Source organism: Phodopus roborovskii, unplaced genomic scaffold, assembly GCF_943737965.1.
Source record: "Phodopus roborovskii unplaced genomic scaffold, PHOROB, whole genome shotgun sequence".
NCBI classification, from domain to species: Eukaryota; Metazoa; Chordata; class Mammalia; order Rodentia; family Cricetidae; genus Phodopus; species Phodopus roborovskii.
In genome coordinates this window covers 14,528,084-14,550,185 of record NW_026126418.1, presented here as the reverse complement: position 1 = coordinate 14,550,185, position 22,102 = coordinate 14,528,084, and the positions used below count along the sequence as shown (strand labels likewise).

The following is a 22,102-nucleotide window of genomic DNA, read 5'->3' as shown; positions in this document are numbered from 1 at the left end:
TCCAAATTTCCAAGTCTCTTCTGAGACTCATGGCAATCTCTTCATTGTAATCCCCCATAAAATTAAATCAAAAGCCCCATAAAATTAAATCAAAAGGCAGATCATGAACTTGCAACATACAATGGCACACGATATACATTACCATTCCAAAAGAGAGGAAAGGGAGCACAGTGAGGACCAAAGCAAGACCAAAACCCAGCAGGGCAAACTCCAAATTCTTTGTCTCCACATCTAATGTTTAAGCACTCTTCAGATACCCAACTCCTTCCAGCGTGGTTGACTACAACACACTTCTCTCTCTTGGGCTGCAGTTTTCCTAGGCAGGTATCCTGTGACTCTGGCATCTCCAACATCTTGGGGTCTGTTGCCAATGGTTTACTTCACTGCTTAAGCTTTCCTTTAATCCTTTTCAAATGTTAGAACCTTCACTGGGTGGAGTCTTATTCTCAGGTTGACTACTGAGGTTACCACACCCTTTACTACTTTTAGCATCAAGCTTTTCTTTAAACTTTTTGTCTGCCTGAGCACAGGAATTGGCTCCTACACTACATTTGTATTTCTTTTTGTCCAGCTTGCTTCTTTTCATGATAGGTCTGAACAAGTGACTACTAATAACCACAGGACACAATCAAGACTGGGCTGTCTTAAAACATCCTCTGCCAGGTCCATTAATCCAAAACTCTTCGATTTAGCCTCAGGCAGATTTTCAGGACAAACATAAAAAGCAGCCACAGTCTCCAGGCCACTTACTAATGTTCTTCCTATCTGAAATTTCTTGATCTGTGACTCCACAGTAAAACTGTCTCCAGCACTGTCTTCCATGCTCCTACTAGGATGGCCCATTAAGCCTCCTGCCCCTCTTAAAGCAACCAACTACTTTTCCTAGTCTAAAGACCCAAAGTTTTCTATTTCTCCAACAAACAGTATCATCAGGCCTGTCACAGCAGTACCCCAGTCTCTGGTACAAACTTCTGTCTTAGTCACTGTGCTATGGCTGTGAAGAGACACAATGACCATGGCAATTCATATAAAAGAAAGCATTTAACTGGGAGCCTTGCTTACAGTTTCAGAAGTTTAGTCCATTATCATCATTCCAACAAAGCAATAATCACCTCCTTTGATTGCTCTGAAACTACTGTTTATCACATTTCTTTTTGTAAGAAGAGCTTATTGAGGTCTGACTGGACACCATTGTTGTGCATGTGTAACAGACAGCCCGTGGTGCATCTGGGAAGAAGCACACACTATGAGACATCAGCACAGCCTGCGCCCATTGTGTCCTGGGGTTCTTGCTGCTACTGCCTTAATGGCCATTGTTACTGTGAGTCCACCAAGTGTCAGCACTGCCCTCAGCAGTTCTGATGCAGCACTGTGAAATTCAGGCTCTATGATAACTCAGGTACCTGTTGTCTCACACGATAAACACTTGGCACTTTCTGATGGTGTTTTGCTTCCCTGCAACAGCCCACCTTTCTGTCTGCCTCTTGGAGTTTGGCGGTTTCAGATTCTTCCTAGGACTGCCATCAGGGTGGGTTTCTTTAATTCTGTGAATTTATTGCCATAAACAACAATGTGTCTTACCCAGCTATATCACTTCTGGGCATATACCCAAAGGATACTCCATCCTATCACAAGGGCACTTGCTCAACTATGTCCATAGTAGCTTTATTCATAACATCCAGAAACTGGAAACAACCTAGATGTTCCTCAACCAAAGAATGAGTAAAGGAAATGTGGTACATTTACACAATGGAGTATTACTCAGCTATAAAAAAACAAAACAAAACAAACAAACAAACAAAATAATGACATCATGAAATTTGTAGACAAATGGATGGAACTAGAAAAAAAAATCATCCTGAGTGAGGTAACCCAGACCTAGAAAGACAAACAGCATATGTACTCACTTATAAGTGGATATTAGCTGTAAAGTCAAAGATAATCATGCTATGGTTCCCAGACTCAGAGAGGCTAAGTAACAAGGAAGGATTAAAGGAGGACACAAGGATCTCCTTTGGAAGAGGAAATAAAATAGTTTTTGTGTGTGGGGTTGGGAACAGGAGGGATCAACTGTTCGGGGAAGAGAAAATACTGGGAGAAACTACTGAAATTGGGAAGGTATTTGGGGGGTGAGGTGGAAACCTAGTACACTAGAAACTCCATGGACTCTATGAGAGTAACCCTAGCAAAGACTCCTAGTAACGAGGGACATAGAGCCTGAATTGGCCATCTTCTGTAACTAGAAGGCCTTTAGTGGAGTGACTGGGACACCAACCCAGCCACAAAACCTTCGAACTACAGTTTGTCCTTCCTGCAGAGTGTTCTGTGACCAGAGCCTAGCAGAGTCACCATCAAAGAGACCAGAGAGACTTCGTCCAGCAATTGATGGGAGCAGATGCAGAGACCCACAACCAAACATTAGGTGGCCTTCAGTCAGTCCTGTAGAGGAGGAGGAAGGATCTGAGGAATCAGACGGCCAGGGACACCACAAGAACACAATCCACAGAATCAATTGACCAGGACTCACAGGGGCTCGCAGAGATCAGAGACCGTGTAGGGATCTGACATAGGTCCTCTGCATATATGTTATGGCTGAGTAGCTTGGTGTTCTTGTGGGTTCCTAACAGTGGGGGTAAGGGTAGTTGCTAATTCTTTTGCCTACTTATGGGACCCTTTCCCTCCAGTCTTGTCCAGCCCTGATGTGATGGTATATGCCTGGTCTTATTGTAGCATATTATGCTGAATTTGATTGATGTCTTTGGGAGGACCGCTCTTTTCTGAGGGAAGAAAGAGGAAGGGCAGATCTGGGGGGAAGAGACTGGGGAAACTGCAATTGTGATGTAATATATGAGAAAAATAAATAATAACAACAATAATAAAAGCCCTGGAGATGTGGTAAATGAGGCCTATTTGAACCTAGATCTTACATCCAAGTCTGACAGATCCACATTCTCTAGCCCTCCCTGAAGCCATGTGAAGTTGGCCAGGACAATCAAAACAGCCTATTACCTGTCTGCACAGGCACCCTTCCCGCTGAGCATCAGCACTCATAACTCCAGGTGTCTTCCAGAGTCAGTGAGCTTGTTTCATACATGGAAACTGAAGTACAGACAGAACAGATGATAGACTCAAAGCCATGCTTCCATCCAGTCGAAGAGTCAGAATCTGAACTGCACAGAGCCCTTTGGCCACTCCACTCTTCTTGAGAGTCCCATTATTCTGCCAGGGAAGGGCACCTGACCCCACTGAACCAGTCAGTCTCAGGACCAACCACCCACCCCTTCCTCAGAGTGAGGAATGGGCTCCTGGGGAAGCAAAGAGCATCTTCTTGTCCTGCGGTGGACCTCAGAAAGTATATGAGGACTGGCAAAGATGGAGCAGGAAGGGCCTTGAGCAAGGATGGGAAAGAAACCTAGAAGAACCTGTCTGCCTTAAAGGAAAAAGCAAAAGTGAATGTGAAGTACATGCCACTGTTTAGAGGTGTTTTTCCAAACAGTGAGTCCCACACTGGCACTTCTGCAGTCACAGAAGACAACCAATCCTGCACAGAGTACTGTGTCACCAAGCTGAGATGCTGGGGAGAGGAGGTAACCTGAGTACATTCTGGGTTTATCGGGACATAGCACCATCCTAAGGACATCTGTCCTTGTAAGAGACACTGTGATTCACAAAATGGGAGAGCTACCCATCTGGCCCTTTACAGAAAATACTAATTACCCATGTTTCATGACACCGATGCAGATGGTGTCACAGAAGTCTTGATTTTACACCATCAATTACTATTACTTGTCACTAGACAGTGACCAAAGGACACATACCCTCCGTCTAAGTAAATAAATACTCCTTTCTGGCAAAGCACCAAAAATTAATAGTAACCAAAGATGTCCCCTCAAAGCTGGAGACAAACATGAGGAAAATAAGGCGATCACTGGGGCTAGGGAAGTGGCTCAGTGAATAAATGCTTGCTGCACAGATTTGAAGAATGGATTTCACTTGCCCAGACTCCATGTAAAAAGGTGTAGCAGAACTCAGGAAGCCGACACAGGGAATTCCAGACAGAAGCTAGCTAGAGATTCAGCAACAGATGCTGCCTCAGTAAATGAAGTGGAGAGCTATTGAAGAAGGCATTGGATATCTGATTCAGGCCTCTACAGGCACGTACACATATGTGCACATATACACATGCACATTACACATACACACACAGAGGGGGGAGGGGGAGAGAGAGAGCGTGCGCGTGCACTCAAGCATGGCACACAAAGGTTGCACCCCAGAGAGCCTGGTGTCTAAAGACTCTACCAACTTCCTATATGAAGCTATGGCGTGTTACAGTTCAAATGATGTTGCAAGTCTCAACTGTGCGGGTCAAGGGTTCCTCGTTCTAGTCACTCTACTGGTGAATTTATTTTCAATGCTGCCTTCTTCCCAAAAACCCTGCGATGAGAAAGATGCAATGCTGCTTTGGCAAAGTGCATGGTCTGAGCTGGCCAGAAGTGAAGAACGAGATCAGTGGGAACTGTGGAGCATCCTATAAACATTCCCTTGGCCCACAGGCTTTAGTGAGCATCACCATCAGGAAGGAGCGAGAGGAGTCTAAGAAGCATGACCACCATGGTTGCTTGTGCCATTGAAAGGCTCCAGGCAAGGGCCTGCACTAAGGGGCATCACTCATGCAGCTGGAAAAATCTGAGTATGAAGTGGTGACAAGTCAGAATTGCACACATGAGGCATGCCTGGGGTAATAATCCAGAGTGGTATATGGCAGAAGCCAGGCAACTTCTGATGGCAGGTCACATCTGGCATGCCGCCACTCCATTTTCATATACACCTGTGAACTAAGAATGGTTTATGCACCTTAAAAAAACAAAACAAAAAGCAAAAAAACAAAAAAAAACAAAAAAAAAATGAAACTTTTTTTTCTTCATGTAACTTCACTTATCTGATTTTTACATTCATATGAAATTCAAATTATTTGAATTCACATACAAATCAGATTTTCTTAGGCCTCAATAAAATTTTATTGGAACACAATTTACAGTCAGTGATTCCCAAGTCACCTGGGGGCTGCTGTGCTACAATGGGACGGAGACTGGGCATTCCATGGGTTCTGACTACTTAAAAATAAAACAAGCCAACAAAAAACCCCTATATTGACACATGTGTATGCCATGCGTATGAGGTTGCCTGCAGAGCTAGAAGAGGGCGCTGGAGCTCCTGGAGTTAGAATGATGGACAGTTGTGAGCTGCTGCTAGACAAGTGCTGGGAACTAATTTTAGGTCTTCTGGAAAAAGCAGCAAATGCTCCTAACTACTACACCATCTCTCCAGCCCTCTAAACTACTTCATTAAAAGATTTTGGACCGGACACATGCACACACGCAAGCACTCACGCTCACGCATATACACACGCACCCGTGTCACTATAAATACAAGCATAAATGTTGTAAGATGTAGCAGCAGGTGATCCCAAGAACAAGGAGTTTGTTGCTTTATTCTTACATCTTTCTGCAAAGCTTTTTTGGTTTGGTTTTGGGTTTTGTCAGACAACATCACAATATGTAACCCCGGCTGGCCTCAGATCCTGGTCCTCGTCTTTGCCTTAGCCTCCTGGGTGTTGACACTGCAGGTGTGCATCACCACACCAGGCTCTTTGAATTTTTCATTGTTAAGGATTGGCAGACATTAAATAAACAAGTCCAAAAAAAAAAGCACTTGTTTCGGATGAGGACACACAGTTGGTAAAGTGGTTGTCACACAAGCTTTAGGACCTCAGTTTGAATCCCCAGAACCCACGGAAAAGCTGTACATGGTAGGGCTGGGAAACCAGGAAGGAGGATTCTAGGGCTCACTGAGGAGACAATCTAGGCAACCAGAGAACCCCAGGTTCAGGAAGAGAAAACACTGTCTCAAAACATAAGACCGAGGAAGACACCCAATGTCAAGCTCTGGCCTCTACAGGCACAAACACGAATGCACACACACATGACCACATGCAAAGCACTTGTTGGCCTGTACACACCAAGCACACACACTCCAATCTGTCTCAAGTGTCCCCTCCTTTCTTGCTGGACAAGCCTGAGGTTCTGTGCTTCTCTGAGACCCAGCCTGCTAACTCCTAGCACCATCGTGAGACCACCCCCCCCCTTTTTCTTTCTTCTCTCTCGGTTGTAATCCCCACTGTGGTCTATTTTATAGACCTTGCTAGGCTGCCCTAAATCTTCTCTGGAACAAAACATGGACTGGCCAAAAAACTTAAAATAGAAACCTTTGCTGGCTCCTCTTTCTTCTGCCTCTTTTCCAAACCACAGGGCTATACAGTGACTCTAAGCACCTTCCTGGCCTGCAGCATGGGGTGGGGGCGGGGGTTTGATCCATGATTTACAGCAGGATAAATTCCATTAGGCTGAGAGAGCAGAGGAAGGGGCGTATCTTGTCAAAGCAGTCAGAACTGACTGTACAAGTCATGCCAGGGCAGCTGGGCAGTGGAGGGTGGCTTTCCATCTCCGTGAACCCAGGGCCTCACTTGCACTCAGCACACAGTGGGGCCAGCTCTCCTCCTGGTGAGTAGAATCGGAGAGAGAACTGATGCTAGGCGAGAAAGAGAAAAGATCCAATCAAGAGAAGCAGAAAGGAAAAGGCACCGAAGGGAGATGGAGAGGACCAAGAGGCGAGACATGAGGCCGGTTCTGCAGCCAGACAGCAACAGGTCTAAAACCCAGTGTAGCTTAAAACCCAGTGTAGCTCCATCTAGCTGCTTAGTTTTGGTTGGAGTGGCTCGTATCCCACTCCCAGCACAATGACACCACATTGTACCACAGGAGGAGCACTGCCGAAGCATGAGTAATGTTGTTAATGCTGAATCCACAACTGGCCAGGTGTAAGTGGATCAATAAACACTAAGGGTTGTGTTTGCTATGCCCAGGCTCCCTTCCCATTAGAGTGCTGTATGCACATATCATTGAGCTGTTGTGCACAAAACAGGTGTGTGTGTGTGTGTGTGTGTGTGTGTGCGCGCGCGTGCGCGCGCACGTGTGTGTATGAATATGAGTGGCTTTCAAAGCCTGGGGTCAACAGTGGGTGATTTCCCCAAGACCACCCACCCTTTTTTGAAACAGGGGCCCTCTCTGACCCAGAGCTCACTGTGGCTAGAGCAGCTGGCCAGGGAAATCCAGGAATTCCCCTGCCTCCACCTCCCCAATGCTGGGATTAAAAGAGTTAGCCACCATAGCATGCTTTTTTTTTTTTTACATGAGTTATGGGGCTCAAACTCAGGTGTTCATGCCTGTACAGCAAGCATTTAGCAATAGAGCCATCTCTGTAACTGCAAACATGTTTTCTTGGATGAGACCAGGGCTTCTGAAACCAGAAAAAAGATGAAGAACAAGATAATAGCAAGAAAAGCTTGAGGACAGGAATTGACGAATGAGTGCAGTGTATTTATGATGCAGGGTTTCCAGATTCCAGCCCCAAATCTGTATCATTGGTTCAGATCTTTCCTTTCCTTTCTCATTTATCATCTAAGTAGGCCAAGCTGCTCCCTGGGATACCCAGTGAGGTCCAAACAGCCGCCTCTGACATATGTGGAATACACACACACACACACACACACACACACACACACACACGCTTACATGTTAAACAAAGCAAATATACTTTTTACAGTTTTGAGGGTCAGAACTCCTTCAATCAAGAACCTGTCTTTACCACCTATTTCTCCACATTTATAGGCCACCAGCATTCCAGCCTCCTGAATGGAAAAAGAAAAAGAAATAAAAGGAATACATGACTGCTCCTAAGGGGTTGAGATTTTATTATAGATACAAGGGAGATCACAGGCAGATGCATCTGGAAGAGTGCAGACTGAACTGGGAGATGAGAGAGGGTAGGAGGAAGAAAGAGGAACCAGGAGCCAAGAGGCCAGAAGTGAGTCAGGAGACCAGAAACCAAAAGAACCACTTAGTCAAAATGTCTGGGTTATACAAGGAAGAGAAGCTGAGTAAAGGGACCCAGCCCCGCCCCTGGGCTGGAGAGTTCAAGGTAGGAGGTAGGGTGAAGGGTATGCCAGCCAGGAGGATCCAGTAATGGGTGGGGACTGCAGGAGATTGGTGGCCAGAGTCTGCTTTGATACGTTAATAGGCACCTAAGTTAGCTGTTTGTCTGAACACCTCCAGCCTCCTCCACTTTTGGGAGGCCAGCAGGTACCACTTTCCTACTTCTGATTTGACCCTAACCCTCTTGTCTCAACTCCATGAAAATATTTTGTAATTACTTTAACCCAGCCATTATCTCCCTGTCTCCAGATCCTTGCTGTAATCACACATGCTAGCACCTTCTACCACCAAAAGACAGTCACGAGTTCTGGAGATGAGAATGAGAGCTCCATGGAACTTATATCTTAATCTCATTCCTGTCATAAAATACTCTGACAAAGCCAACTTAAGGAAGGAAGGGTAACTTCGGCTTACAATCCTGAGTCTATCGTGATGGGGAAGCCCAGTGGTCAAGAGCTCGAGGCAGCTAGTTGCATTACATCCACAGTCTAGAAGCAAAGAGGAATGAACACCTGTGCTCAACTCATTCCATTTTACACAGTCCAGAATCCCTGCCTAGGGGATGTTGCCACCCACAATTAAGATGCTTCTTCCCACATCACATCAGTCAACCTATCAAGATAACCCCCCCACACATACACACACACACACACACACACACACACACACACACACACACACACACACACAACGCACATAGTCATGCCAGAGGCTAAACAATCCCCTCGAAGCTTGTCTCCTAGGTGACCCCAGATCCTGCCAAGTTGGCAATTAACACTAATCTTCCCAGAGACATTATTGGGCCTACCACACCCACCTACCCTGGGCTGTCCCTTAGGTGGTGGAAAATACTGCTGACCTAGCCCTTTCCATAACCAGTTGCTTCTTCAGAACCTTCTAGAGGTGCTACAAATGCATATGGCTGGTGTTCTTACCTCATCCTCCCATTTCTTCTCCAAGTACTCCTGTTGGCCCTAAGGACAGTAAAGCTAACTTCTCTCTAGTAACAGCTCCACTGACCCTAGTGGCTTCCTCCAATCACCATTTCCTCTCTTATCTCTCACTTCCACTTCTGAGCTCTGACCAAATTTCTGAGAAGCTGTTCTACTGGCCACCTCTATGCTAATCAGGTGCCCAGCTCCAGCACTCTCCTGCAGGGGCAACTGATAAGCTTTGCTGTAGGCTGCAGTCCTAGGTAGTACAAACCATTTAGCACTAACCCTGGCCTCTGTTTCTAGGCATCAGTAGCACACTCCCTCCCTGAGCTGTCAATATTGCCAAATACCATGTGGGTACAAACATCCCAGGTTGAGGCCTACCACTCCTGCTAATGTTACAATGCTCTTTCAGGCATAAGACCCATCGGACACTGCTAAGCCTGCTCACCCTGAGCTTCCCAGAAGCATGAGACCCATTGGCCCAACAGCCTTTGTAGAGCTTTCTTCTTGCTATGCCATTCTCCTGGCCTGCTTCTATTCCAGTGACACTCTGTCCCATGACCCCTTTTGGACTGTCAACTGTTAAAGTCCCTTGGTACTGAGACTAGGTCCCATCCACCTCTACTGCTATCTACAAATAGGATCTCTATACTTCCTCTGCAGGTTCCAGAACTGTACATCCACCTGCCTGCTGACCTCACCATTCAACAAGACCAACACTGGAATCCCAAGCATTCTCAAACTTCTCTCCTCCTGAAAGTCTTCACTTAGCTCCACCCACCTGCTACAGGAGAGGCAGAGAGGACTGAAGATGTCCTTGACACTTGGCTCCCTTGCTGCAGCCACCCCATCCTGACTGGCCCTTATCCCTCATCCGTTCCTAAACTGGTCTTCTCTTCACCATGTCGCTTTCCTGTCTCCACCCATGCCACCTCCATTGTAGGTTTGAAATCATACTCTCTACCTGCTTCTTAACCAATGCCACGTCTCTGCCCCAATCAGTTCTGTAGGCTGCAGCAAAAGTTGTCCTTTCAAAACATTAACTGGGATTGAGAACAGGGCTCAGTGGATAGTGTCCGCTGTACAAGCATGGAGACCTGAGCTGATCTCCAGGACCCAGATAAAAGCCCAATGCTGTGGCATGTACCTGTAGTCCCAGTGCTGGGGAGGCAGTGACAGGAGGACCCTTGGGGGTTTACTGGCCACCCAACCTAGCTGAATTGGTGAGATCCAAGTTAGAGAGAAAGTTTCAAAACTAAGGTGGAGAGCTGGGTAGTAGCCAATGCCTTTAATCCCAGCACTTGGGAGGCAGAGGCAGGTGGATCTTTGTGAGTTCGAGGCCAGCCAGGTCTACAAGAGCCAGTTCCAGGAAAGGCTCCAAAACCACAGAGAAACCCTGTCTCAGAAAACAAACAAACAAAAAAGTGTAGAATAGTTAGGAAGACACTTGGCACTGACCTCTGGCTTCACACCTCCACACAGACACACACATAAACATACACCACCACAACCCTGAATAAGTAAACAAATTAATATGTTCTGGACATTCCTCATTACTTGAAACAGTTTGGAAACTTCCCACAGCCCTTCAAAAAATGAAGTCAGCACTGGACCCCACATGGTACCCTCCCATCCCTTCTCCAGCCCATGTTTGCTGCTTGGGCATGGTGTGTACCACTTCCTGCACAGGGCCTTTGCTCATGCAAGTCCACCCATCTGATACCCTTCACCCATCTGTACTTCAGATGGCTAGTCTTGATTGTCAACTTGACTACGTTTGGAATTGACTAAAACAGAAATACGGAAGGGCACACCTGTGAGGGGTTTTTGCTTAATTTGAAGTGGGAAGATCCACCTCTAATCTGGATGTTTGAAGTGGGAAGACATAGATTTAATCTGAATCTTTGAGGTGGGAAACCCCACCGCTAATCTGGGCCATGCCTTCTGCTGGCTGGAAGCCTGCATAAGAATGTGGAAGAAGGAAACTTTTGCTCTTTGCCTGCTTGCTCTTGCCTTGCTAGCAAGTCACTGGCATTAGAGCCTACTCTTTCAGGATTCTGGCATATATGGAAGACGGCTAAAACAGTCAGCCTCATATATATCAATCCTGTGTGTGGGTGTGGGTGTGTATACATGCATACACACACAGAGACACACATGCATGCACACAGAGAGAGAGAGAGAGAAAGAGAGAGAGAGAGAGAGAGAAAGAGAGAGAGAGAGAGTCATTCTATAAATTCTGTAACTCTGGAGAACCTTGACTAACACAGGTGGTCATGCTCCTTCAACCCCAGCTCAGTGTCAGGAGACCTCTCCTGACCTCTGGACACAGGGGTTACCTTGCTTCTTTACTTTCTCCCAGCTTCTTATCTCAACAACAATACCTGCCAAGTTTTATGTGTGTTTTCATTATTCTTTGGTTAGTTCTATCTTCTTGCCATTCAGGTAAGATTCACATCTGATTTAGCCTGCCTCTGGGCCTGGCACCAAGGAGATGCTCAGAGAGAGGAGTGGATGTGGTATGAATGGCCCTGCTGCTTTCCTCTACTGTCCAATGTCCCCCTCCCCCACTGTCTGCCTGTCCCACGAGCAGTCCTAGGAACCCTTCCTTGTGTTTTTGAAAGCCCCTACTCCTCACTTTGGCATTCTGCCCATCTTACTAACTTCAAGGCTCTTGCTCCAGAATCTCTCAGATTCGCCTCAATTCAAGCCATCACTGTACTCAACTGACATGAACCCTTGCCCCAGCCTCCCCAAGGCCAAAACTTTCTGCGCCACAACCTGACCTAGCCATACTTCTGCTTGGCCGCATCACCAGCTTCCCTCAGTCCTCAGGCTTGGGAAATGCATCACACGCTGCCACTGCCATCCTCTCTGCTAACCTCCATTGTCACCATAGCACACTTTTTCCCCATCTTTTGTCTTCGTGGACTGAAGTTCTAGCCCTCTTCCAAGACCAGCTGTGACTCATTCTCCAAGCCTTAGACTGAAGGAACCCAACCAGGCTGCCTTAGTTAGGGTTTCTATTGTGAAGAGACACCACGACCAGCACAATTCTTATAAAGGGAAATACTTAGTTGGGGTGGGCTTACAGTTTCAGAAGCTTAGTCTATCTGTTATCATGTCGAGAAGCATGGTAACATGCAAACAGATATGGTGCTGGAGAAGGAGCTGAGAGTTCCGCATCTTGATCCCCAAGCAGCAGGAGACTGTGCCACACAGGGTGTAGTTTAAGCACAGGAGACCTCAAGGCCTACCTGCACAGTGACACACCTCCTCCAACAAAGCCACACCCCCTAATATTGCCACTAGCTATGGGCCAAGCATGCAAACACGTTAGTCTGTGGGGGCCGTTCCTGTTCACAATACCACACAGGCCAACAGCAGCAATATCAAGTAATGACAATTGCTTTAATGGCTTAGCAATCACACTCCCAGAAACAAGGGCTAACAGGAATCTTCACCAGCAGCTCTCATAGCCTTGTGTCACAACAGGCCCAGAGAAGAAAGTGACACATTCCAAGTCATTAGACAGTGAACAGCAAAACTTGCTGACATTCCCAATGCAGGATCCAGGTACCACAAGCAGTGTCCCAGAGTGTGCTGTGCTCCTCCTCGAGTGGCAGCAATCACTTGTATATGCTTGTTCAATGATTGTCTTCCCATGAGACCATTTGCTCCCAAGAATGGGAACCATGTCTGTCATGTGGAAAGCCTTACTTCCAGCACCTGGCATGCCCTTTTTCGAAGCCAGATATCATGTTCTATGGCCCTGCAGCCCACAACTACAAATCTTCCACTTTGAAAGAGGGGTTGGCTGAGGTCTTTGTAAATACTACTGGACAGCCAGATGCACACACATGCACACATGCATGGGAGTGAGCGTGTGCTCACACACGCATACACACACACACACACACACACACACACACACACACAAGGATACTTGGGAAAATCAGCCTTTTACGTTCTATCTGGTGATGACTAACTTGCTTGCTACTGAGGTGGGATCCCTTAGCATGGCCTTTGGACACCAAAGGACAAAGACCACATGGATGGAGCAGGAGGATGGCAAGATCCATCATCCATATAGCCATAGGTAAACCACAGAAGAGAACTTGTACGGGCATAAATTATCCCGTGCTGGTTTCCTTCCAAGTCCCTTATCAACCTTTCCCAAGGAATAGTACAGGGGACACTCACCAACCATGAGAAGAAGCCAGCTGACTTGTCCTGGGTAGAGATCTGCCCCTCATAGGGGCCAAAGATGTGGCCCTTGGGGACGACCTCATTTATACACCGCACATCGCTCTCCCCACCAGCTTCCTTTACCACCTCCATGCCCTGTGGAATGGTGAGGGCTGCCCGATCTGGGATGCCCACTGGCACTGGCGTGTCAGACACAAACACGGGGGGACCGTGGTTCGGGCACTCATCCACGAAGTACTCTTGGCAGGACTCACAGACTGGAAGGATGTGAAGAAAAGGGAAAGTTTAGTGGTGGTATGACAGCATACTCCCCACAGTGGCTGAGGGAATGACTAAGGGCCACACCAAGGACCACTCAGTGCAATAGAAAACACACTGAGTGTGGATTATGCTTCCCAGCCCTAGATCTGCCCAGACAGCTGCAGGCCCAGGGCCATCAGCAGCAATAACCCATGATCCTCCCTGGGAGGTTGAAGGACATGCTGCTAATGCCAAGGCTTTTGTCTCAAGTAAAAAAATGGCTTTGGGGCCACAGGGCTGATCTGGAATTGCCACTGCACATCTGAGGACTATAAAAACTAAGAGAGGCTGCTGGATGTGCCTGGGTGAATGCCTGTCACTGAACCCTGGCCCAATATTCCCAAGTCAAGGGCAGGTGGGGTGTGGGATGAAGGGAGGAGTCACCCAGAGCCTCAACTCCACTTACACCAGAAGTCTACTTGCTGGAAGCTTTTGGTCACGATGAGGTCACGCTTTCCCTTCAGCTTCTTGGGTTCAACTTCCATGGAAGAGGGCTCTGGTCTCCGAGAGCTGGCCAGGGCAAGGGCCCACAAAAGAAAAGCAAGGAAGCCATCAGAGACATCCCAGGGGGAAGGCAGGCTAGACACCTGTCCAGGAGGCAAGATGGGCAAAGAACTCCAACAGGCTGGTCTTTGGCTGCAGGAGTGGTGGAGCGCCTGCATTCCTAAGAGTTGGGCCCTGAGAAACTCTGTCCAAGTTCTAGTGCCTGCTCACCTCTGACCCCAGGAGCTGCTCAGTAAGGAAGGTGGCCATCCCCTGGATCCCCAACCAATCCAGTCCCACGACCCATCCTCCCCTCCTCAAGTCACCACCAAGCCTCACCAGGGCTGGCCATACTCCTGGTCCCGGAGTGGTGAGCAGACCTCTGTCTTCACTACTGTCACCATGTCCCCTACAGCCGCCTTGGGGTGGGCCAAGCACTCCTTCATGTTCTCAGTCATTCTGTCCTGGGGACAGGCAAGGGAGGCCGGACCAGCACAGGAAGAAGATCAAAGAGACAGGGGGAGAGCGGTGAGTAGCTGGGAGCAAGAGCAGGGGTCCCTAGGAGTCTGGTTACCCTCCCTGCCATCCCCAGAGGAAGCGCTTGAGAACTCAGACAACAAAAACAGCTGTAGCCTGGCCAAGAGGAAATGCCATTTCTATCCCGGGCTGGTCCTGGGGACGACTGGAGCCACCAGCCCCATGGGGTCAGGGCCCAGGGGCAGCTCAGGCCAGGAGGCAGGCCTGGGAAGCACAGCATGGACATTAAATCCAAAGGACACAAGGAACCCCCAAGAACCTGGCAAACTCTGCCAAGGGGGGCCCGAGGGAGTGGAAAGCTGAAATGTGCCCTGCATGGCTGGCTGTGAGGCCCCAAGTGAGGGGCTGCCAGGAGGAAGAAGCCAGGCCCCTTGGGCAGCTCATAGCAGGTACAGGCGGGGCTGGGGAGCTGGTTATGTGCCAGCCAGGACTAGCCCTAACTCCAAACCCACCCCTCTCTCCGGGGGGGGGGGGAGTGTCCCCAAAGCATGCTTACCGCCCTCACCACAGAACCCGGCTGCAGCCCCTCCCCAAGGTCCTCATGCCAGACCCCGGGACACTCTTCTTCGGCGGGCTGTGCAGTAGCTCGGCCTTGGGACCGTGCAGGGCCCGGGGACTGGGCGAGCAGAGTGTGTGTGTGACTCACTCCCCGGGGCCCCCGCTGGCCACACCCCTGCTCCTCGGCTCACCAGCCCCCTGCTCCCCACCGGGGGCCCCAAAGCCCGCGGCGGCGGGAGGGGTGGGGGAGCGGCACGGCCTGCCCCTCCTGCGAGCCGGGACTCGGGGGGCTCGCGCAGGGGACCGCAGGGGACAGGGCTCCCTGCCCCCAGCCCGGGGGCCGCGGTTCGGCCGCTCGCGTGGCCCGCGGGGAAAGTGTGCACGGGGGCGGCGCCCCGGCCGTCACCCACCTTCGCGGCGGGGCGCCGCGGCCCGGCCCGCCCCCAGCCCTCCCTGCAGCCCGGCATTCCTTGCGGGGGCATGTGGCTTCTTGCCGGCCCCGGGGGCACGCAGTTGGCTGGCGGCCGGGAGGGGCGCGGGGCACGCAGGACACGAGCGGCGGGAGGGGTGGCCGCCGAGGGGACAGTCCCAGGTTCACGCGCGGACGGTCGCGCGCGGCCCGCAGCAGCCTCCGCAGCGCCACCGCCGACACCCACCTCGGCCACCGCAGCCCGCTCCCTGCACCACCTGCATCGCCCAGGGTGCGAGCACCGGGTCTTGCTCCACCTCCTGGCCCAGAAGATGGTTCCCCAGCCACCCGTGGAAAAAGAGGGTGCTGAGGGCTGGAAGCTGAGAAGGGACTTGCCCAAGGTCACGAAGGCTGACCGGGATGCAGTTGCACCCGCAGGAGTCCCACAAGCCCAGCATTTGGAAGCAGCCTGAACTCCGCCAACTGAGTTCAAGTCTCAGTAACACACTGTGCAGCCACAGGGCAGGTGTTAGGGGCTAAACATTTGCCCTTTGACACTCCAGTATGTTCAAGTCCTAAATCCCAATGTGACTATTTGGAGAGGACACGGCCTGGACAAGGTGTTAGGGCCAGGTGCCCTCATAAGGGAGTGCTGACATGGGGCTCTATGCCTGTGAGGATACAGCAGAAGGTGTGGTGTCCTCATCTCAATGGAACTGAAGCAGAAGGTATGGTGTCCTCATCTCAATGGAACTGATTGAGTGCACCTTGATCTTTGACCTCTCAACCTTCAGAACCGAGAGGCTGAAGCTACATGGTGTGTTTGTGGTACTTGGCCATGGCTGCCAAACTGACTGATAACTAAGGTTATCTGACTTCTCTACTTTCCCATTTCTCTCAGTAAATCTATTTATTCATGTGGAGTGGGGCCATACCTCACTCAGAACGTGTGTGGATGTCAGAGGACAACTTGCAGGAAATCGGTTCTCTCCTTCCACCAAAATGTGGCTAATGACAGATTTCCATCACCCATGTATTAGGTGACAGGAACAAATAAGTTTGGAGGAGGTTACAATCCAGGAATAGAAAGCTGATCAGGAGACGAACAAAAGTGATGCATGCCTTTGATCCCAGAACTCAGGAGGCAGAGGAAGGCAGATCTGTGTGAGTTCGAGGCCAACCTGGTCTACAAAGTGAGTACCAGGACAGGCAGTGTTAGATAGTGAAACCCTAACTGGAAACAAGAACAACAACAAAAAACAATAGGAAGGAAGAAAAGAAAGAAGGAAGGGAGGAAGGAAGGAAGGAAAGAAGGAAGGAAGAAAGGAAGGAAAAAAGGAAGGAAAGAGGGAAAAGCAGGCTGATCAGGAACATAACCAGGCAACACCAACAGGGGCAGCTTGCAATAGTCTCCACTAGGTTGGCTTTTCTTTTTAGCCAATCACTGACAGACTCTGGTGCTTTCTGAAAGCACACAGTCTAGGACCATTTTGCACAGTGCTCCCCTACTCTGGCTCCTGGGTACTCCACCAGCCACAATGCCTGGCTGGGAACTAGATGTGTACTCATCCATCTCCTCACCGCCCTCTGACCCCAGTAATGCTTCTGCTCCACAGGTCTCCTGGAGTTAGAATTCCAGGTGGTGTGAGCCACCTGATGTGGATGCTGGGAAGTGAACCAGTCCCTTGAGAGTGCTGTGGGAGCCACTGAGCCATCGATCCAGGAGTCTTCGTAGGCAAGCCAGTAGTAATCATAACTGCCAGGGCATCCCACAGGGATAAAATAGGATACAGACGGGGGTGGGGGGTGGGGGGAGGCCTTTGAAAGAGACTACCACCACAACTTTAAAAGGGCTGTATTTCACTGGCTGCTCAGAGATACAGGCAGGGTTCCGGTGGAGGGGAAAGAGACATAATGACTGCTTAGGACAAGAAATTCACATATAGTCCAGCTCAAATGGTTTCAGGCAGCATCCTCACCCCCTCAATAGAGAAGCCTGTGGTTTTTGCTTGCATGTGGTACTCCACATTTCCTTGCAGAATCATATGCTTGGCCAAAAGTGTTTCAAACTTGGGAGTGGTGTGGTCCCAACACTTGAATGCTCTTTACCAAATCCCAGAGCTCCAAAATTTGATCATTTGTTGAACATGTCAGATTTTGACTTACATTGGATTTGGGATCTTCAGACTAGGAATATTCAACTTGTACAAAATAGGATGGTTAGGAAACAGAGTGTCAGGTCTCAGGTTCTGGGTGTCGGAGCTGATAAGCATGTCCTATGTCTACCATGCTCTCCCATTTGCACCCATAAGGCACCAATTTCAAGAATCTGTGGTTAGATGGTAAGTGATGAAGCATCCATTCAGTTCTAAGCTTCCTGGTAAGCAAATCAAAAATGGTGCCCCTGTTCTCATTATTCTTAACATCTAATTACAGGCTATTGGTCCTCTCCATTCTTGGAAAAGCCCAGCTGCTTAGAGGCCATGATCAAGCCAACTTGATTTAAAGCCTGAAGTGGGTCACTGGCACCTTTACTTTGAAAAAGACTGTCTCAATTGAAGGGACATGGGTGAGAACAGGATGTGACTAAGTGAACCTATACTTGGAGACAGAGAACACAGGCTGGTGACCTTCACCAGGTCTTTCATATTAATCTCAGTAGGCACCAGAAGATGCCGGCCAGGTGAAGCTCTAAAAGCCATTTCTGCATATTTCTCTGGCCTCCTTGCTCAAGCAGAGGGCAGCCTCATGGAGCACTCCAAACTGCTGGCACTGCTCCCTGTAGCCTGGCTCCTTGGAGTCTGCACTTACAGAGATTAAGCCTGGTGCAACCTTCAGCAATGAGATGCAAACCCAAAAGGAGGGGCAGAGAGTGGCCAGGGGCCTGCAGCTCATTTTCACCCTTGGCAGAGAGCCAGGATCCCAGAATGCTTGGCAGTCAGGAGGATGGAGCATCAGGAAGGCTGTGCCCATTTGGCTTCCTTCAAGCCTGGCACCAGGAGAGTCCGCAGTTCTGTTTGGTATACACCCTGCATCTTCTGATGTCCCCTTGAATAACAAAAGGACTTAAGGTCAGACATATACCTGGGCTAGGGACCCTAAGCCTTGGGGGCTTGGGCTTGTTTTTGCATAAACGGAGGTAATTTTTGCCTATGCTTTAAGCCTCAGTTTCCTTTTCTTGAAAAGATCTGATTAATGGTTATCTTTTTCGATGTTGTTTTGTAGGGAGTTAAATTCTTACTTTACTTCATTAATTTATGTGTATGGGTGTTTTGGCTGTATGAATACATGCATACCATGTGTGTGCAGTGCTCGTGAAGGCCAGAAGAAGGTGTCAGATCCTCTGGGATTGGAGTTACAGGAGGTTGTGAGCCACCATGTGGGTGCTGGGACTTGAACCCTGGTTCTCTAATAAGAGCAACAAGTGCTCTTAACAGTTGAGTCAACTCTCTAACCTAAGTTGTTTGGGTTTTGTTTGTTTTTTTGAGACAGGATTTCCCTGTGTAGTCTTGGCTGTCCTGGAACTCACTCTGTAGACCAGGCTGGCCTTAAACTCACAGAGATCCACTTTCCTTTGCCTCCCAAGTGCTGGGATTAAAGACGTGTGTCACCAACACCCAGCAGGTTGTTTGCTTTTTTGAGACAGGGTTTCCCTATGTAGTCTAGCTGAACTAGTATTTGCTGTGTAGACCATGCTGGCCTCAAACAATGGCAATCCCCTTGATTAGCTCTCCCATTCACTGGGGCGGACCACCACAACCCATCAACTATTGGTAGTAAATGGTAGATCAAAGGAATGGGAATGGAGACAGTTTGGAATTATTAAAGAGAATAGTTGAATTAAAAAAATTTATTTGTATGTTTGTGTATACATACACACCTGGGTATGTGCACACATATACATGTGTCTATGGAGGCCAGAAGAAAGCATCAAATTCCCTGGAGCTGGAGTTACAGGTGTGAGTTACCTGATGTGGATCCTGGGAACCACACTCGGATACTCCAACCCCTGAAGAGTTGAGTTTATAGGCTCAGCAAACACCATCTGTGGGAGAATGATTGATAATCTTTGAATTTACATGTGAGATAAGCCTGAAAATGTAGGTAGCTGCTCCTATGACATGCAAAAGGCATTTTTAACCTATTTACCTAGGAGAGAGAGAAAGAGAGAGAGTCTGAGCCAAGTGTGATGGATTACACTTTTAATCCCAGCACTGGGGAGGCAGAGGTGTCACAGAGGATCTCTGTGAGTTCTAGGCCAGCCTGGTCTACATGGTGAGTTCCAGAGCTACAGTGAGACGCTGTCTCAAAACACAAATAATCAAACAAAATAGAGTCTGGCTATGTAACACAGGTTAGCTTCCAATTTACAATCCTCCTGTCTCTGTATGCCAGGATTACTAGAGAATAACACTATAATATAAATTTATTAAAAGATGTTATTGAATTTGTGGAAGTTTTTGTTTGTTTGTTTGTTTTGTTTATTTGTTTTTGTTTTAAGACAAGGTTTCTCTACATAGTCCTGGCTCTCCAGAAATTTACTGTGTAAGTCAGGCTGGCCTCACACTCACTGAGACCCATCTGCCTCTGCCTCCCAAGTGCTAGGATTAAAGGTGTGTGCCACTCACTGTACCTGGCTAAATTCATGGATGTTTTATACTAGATTACATCCTGTCGCTTGATACCAGCATGGCCACACCTAGGCTGCGTAACTGACAAATGACAAATGACTGGTTATCCACACATTTCTGCTTCACGGGTCATGTTTACACATACAATGTTTGGCCCATAATATTAACTTTACTACATTAGTTGTTACCATTTAAATGTTAGTATCATTTAAAAGTATAATAAACTGGGTTAACCCAGCAATTTGGGAGGTTGATAGGCGAATCATGAGTTCAAGGAAACAGAGCATGTCTCTCTGAATATACATACATACATGCATACATGCGTATTAGACATTAAAGGGAAGTTGGTGAAAATTTTCTGACATTTAGAAATGGAGCTGACCAACTCAGCTACCACCCAGGCCCAGATCTAGGGCTTTGAGTTGTCCCACCCTCACACCTACCCCATCTATGACCTGTTGGAGCTGTGAAACAGCCCGTCGTCCAGCAGATTCAAAGCTGTAGGATTTCCAAGACACAGGGCAACAACAGGATATCCATAAGGAGTACCAGCGAGGATCCAGTATTGATGGTGTAGCAGAAGCCAGAGACCTTGAACTAGACCAATGACTCATTGCAATGAACATTTGAAGTGAAGCTGTTTGGGCAAAAGGGTGTACTGTGTGACTCACCACAGCTATCATGGAAGAATTTTTTCAATTCTAATTTTTTTCAATATTTTGTTTTCTTTTGAGGGAGAAAGCAGATATGGGGGGGACAGGGAGATGAGTGAGATTTGGGTGCATGATGTGAAATTCACACAAAAACATCAATAAAAAGCTAAAAAACTCTTTATGTTAGCTTATTAAGTTTAAAATAAAAATGGGATGAGCTGGGGATATATGTCAGAGGCAGATCATTTGTCAGTCATGTGTAAAGCCCTAAATTGTGTCTTTAGCACTTGGGGGAGGACCTTCACAGCAGTTACTATACGTAGTAGGAAAACACTTCTCATCAGTTTATAATGATATTCGGCTCAATAGAAAAATCAAGAACAATTTGTAAAAGAAGTGATAGGTGGCTAAAATGCTCAATGAAAAAGTGTAAAAGCTATTAACACGCAGGCTTTGGGTGTCAGAGATGACAAGCATACATCTCCCATACTCTGATGTGGTACCCATGGCAAATATCACTAATCGATCAGAGTTATCTTCCCTTCTGGGCTTGAACTTGGCCTCTGATTAGGATCTTTCTCGGTACCAGGCAGCCCCTTCCAATATAATTTCTCCATTAATAAACTGACAAAATCTTAAATCTCAGTGATACTGAGGATTGCCAAGAATGAGAAGAAACAGTTACGCAAATGTTATGGGATATGATAAGGGACAGTGTTCCCAGAGGGCAGTTCAGTAACCCAAAGACCAGCTCTCCGCATCAGAAATCCCCCACCTAGGATTCCATTGTGAGGATACAACCAAGCCTCCAGCAAACATGGATCTGCAGAGCTATCCTATACACTGTGATCCATAACAGCAAGACACAAAAGTGATTTAAACCTCCAAGAGCAGAGAGAAGCTGACACAGAGCATGGGATGGAACATTGGATGGCAATTTACAGTCCTGCTGGGTGATAACTGACAGGAAGCACATGTTCTACATATGAAAGGAAAATGGGAGTTATCACTAAGAGAAAAGGTCACTGAGGAAAAGCTACATATTATGTTTGCCACAATGTGACTTTCTGAGAAAGGGAATCTGTGGAGACAGGAAGGGACAAAGTAGCAGAACACTAGTGACTCTACAGCAGATACATGTCCGTATCTGTAGATCGCCAATACCAAGAAGGAACTCTCATGTCAATGATGTCACTGTGAGGTCATTAAGTGAAACAAATACTCATGCCCTTGTGGTGAGTAAGGAGCAGAGACATATGGGAACTCTGCACTTTGCACTCAGTTTTGGGGTGAGTCTAAAACTGCTGTGGGGTGGGGAATAAGCCCAGGAGCAATATGAGAAGATACATGCAAAGTAATGCCATTTCAAGATCTGGATAAGGATATGGATTCG

General features: G+C 48.0%; 1 protein-coding gene across 5 annotated transcripts in view; it reads right to left on the bottom strand.

The window, feature by feature from the left end:
* Prdm11 (PR/SET domain 11) overlaps positions 1 to 22,102 on the bottom strand; it is a 74,571-nt gene that overhangs the window by 27,616 nt on the left and 24,853 nt on the right. For 2 of the 5 annotated variants that reach the window (XM_051184128.1, XM_051184132.1), the window contains exons 2-4: positions 14,321 to 14,445; positions 13,905 to 14,008; positions 13,193 to 13,455 (exon numbers count right to left, since the gene is read on the bottom strand). In XM_051184128.1, coding sequence (XP_051040085.1) covers positions 13,193 to 13,455; positions 13,905 to 14,008; positions 14,321 to 14,445 — 492 coding nt within the window. Of the gene's footprint in view, positions 1 to 13,192; positions 13,456 to 13,904; positions 14,009 to 14,320; positions 14,446 to 15,014; positions 15,398 to 15,426; positions 15,631 to 22,102 lie in introns of those variants that run through there. The other 3 variants (XM_051184129.1, XM_051184130.1, XM_051184131.1) reach the window with 3 other exon arrangements.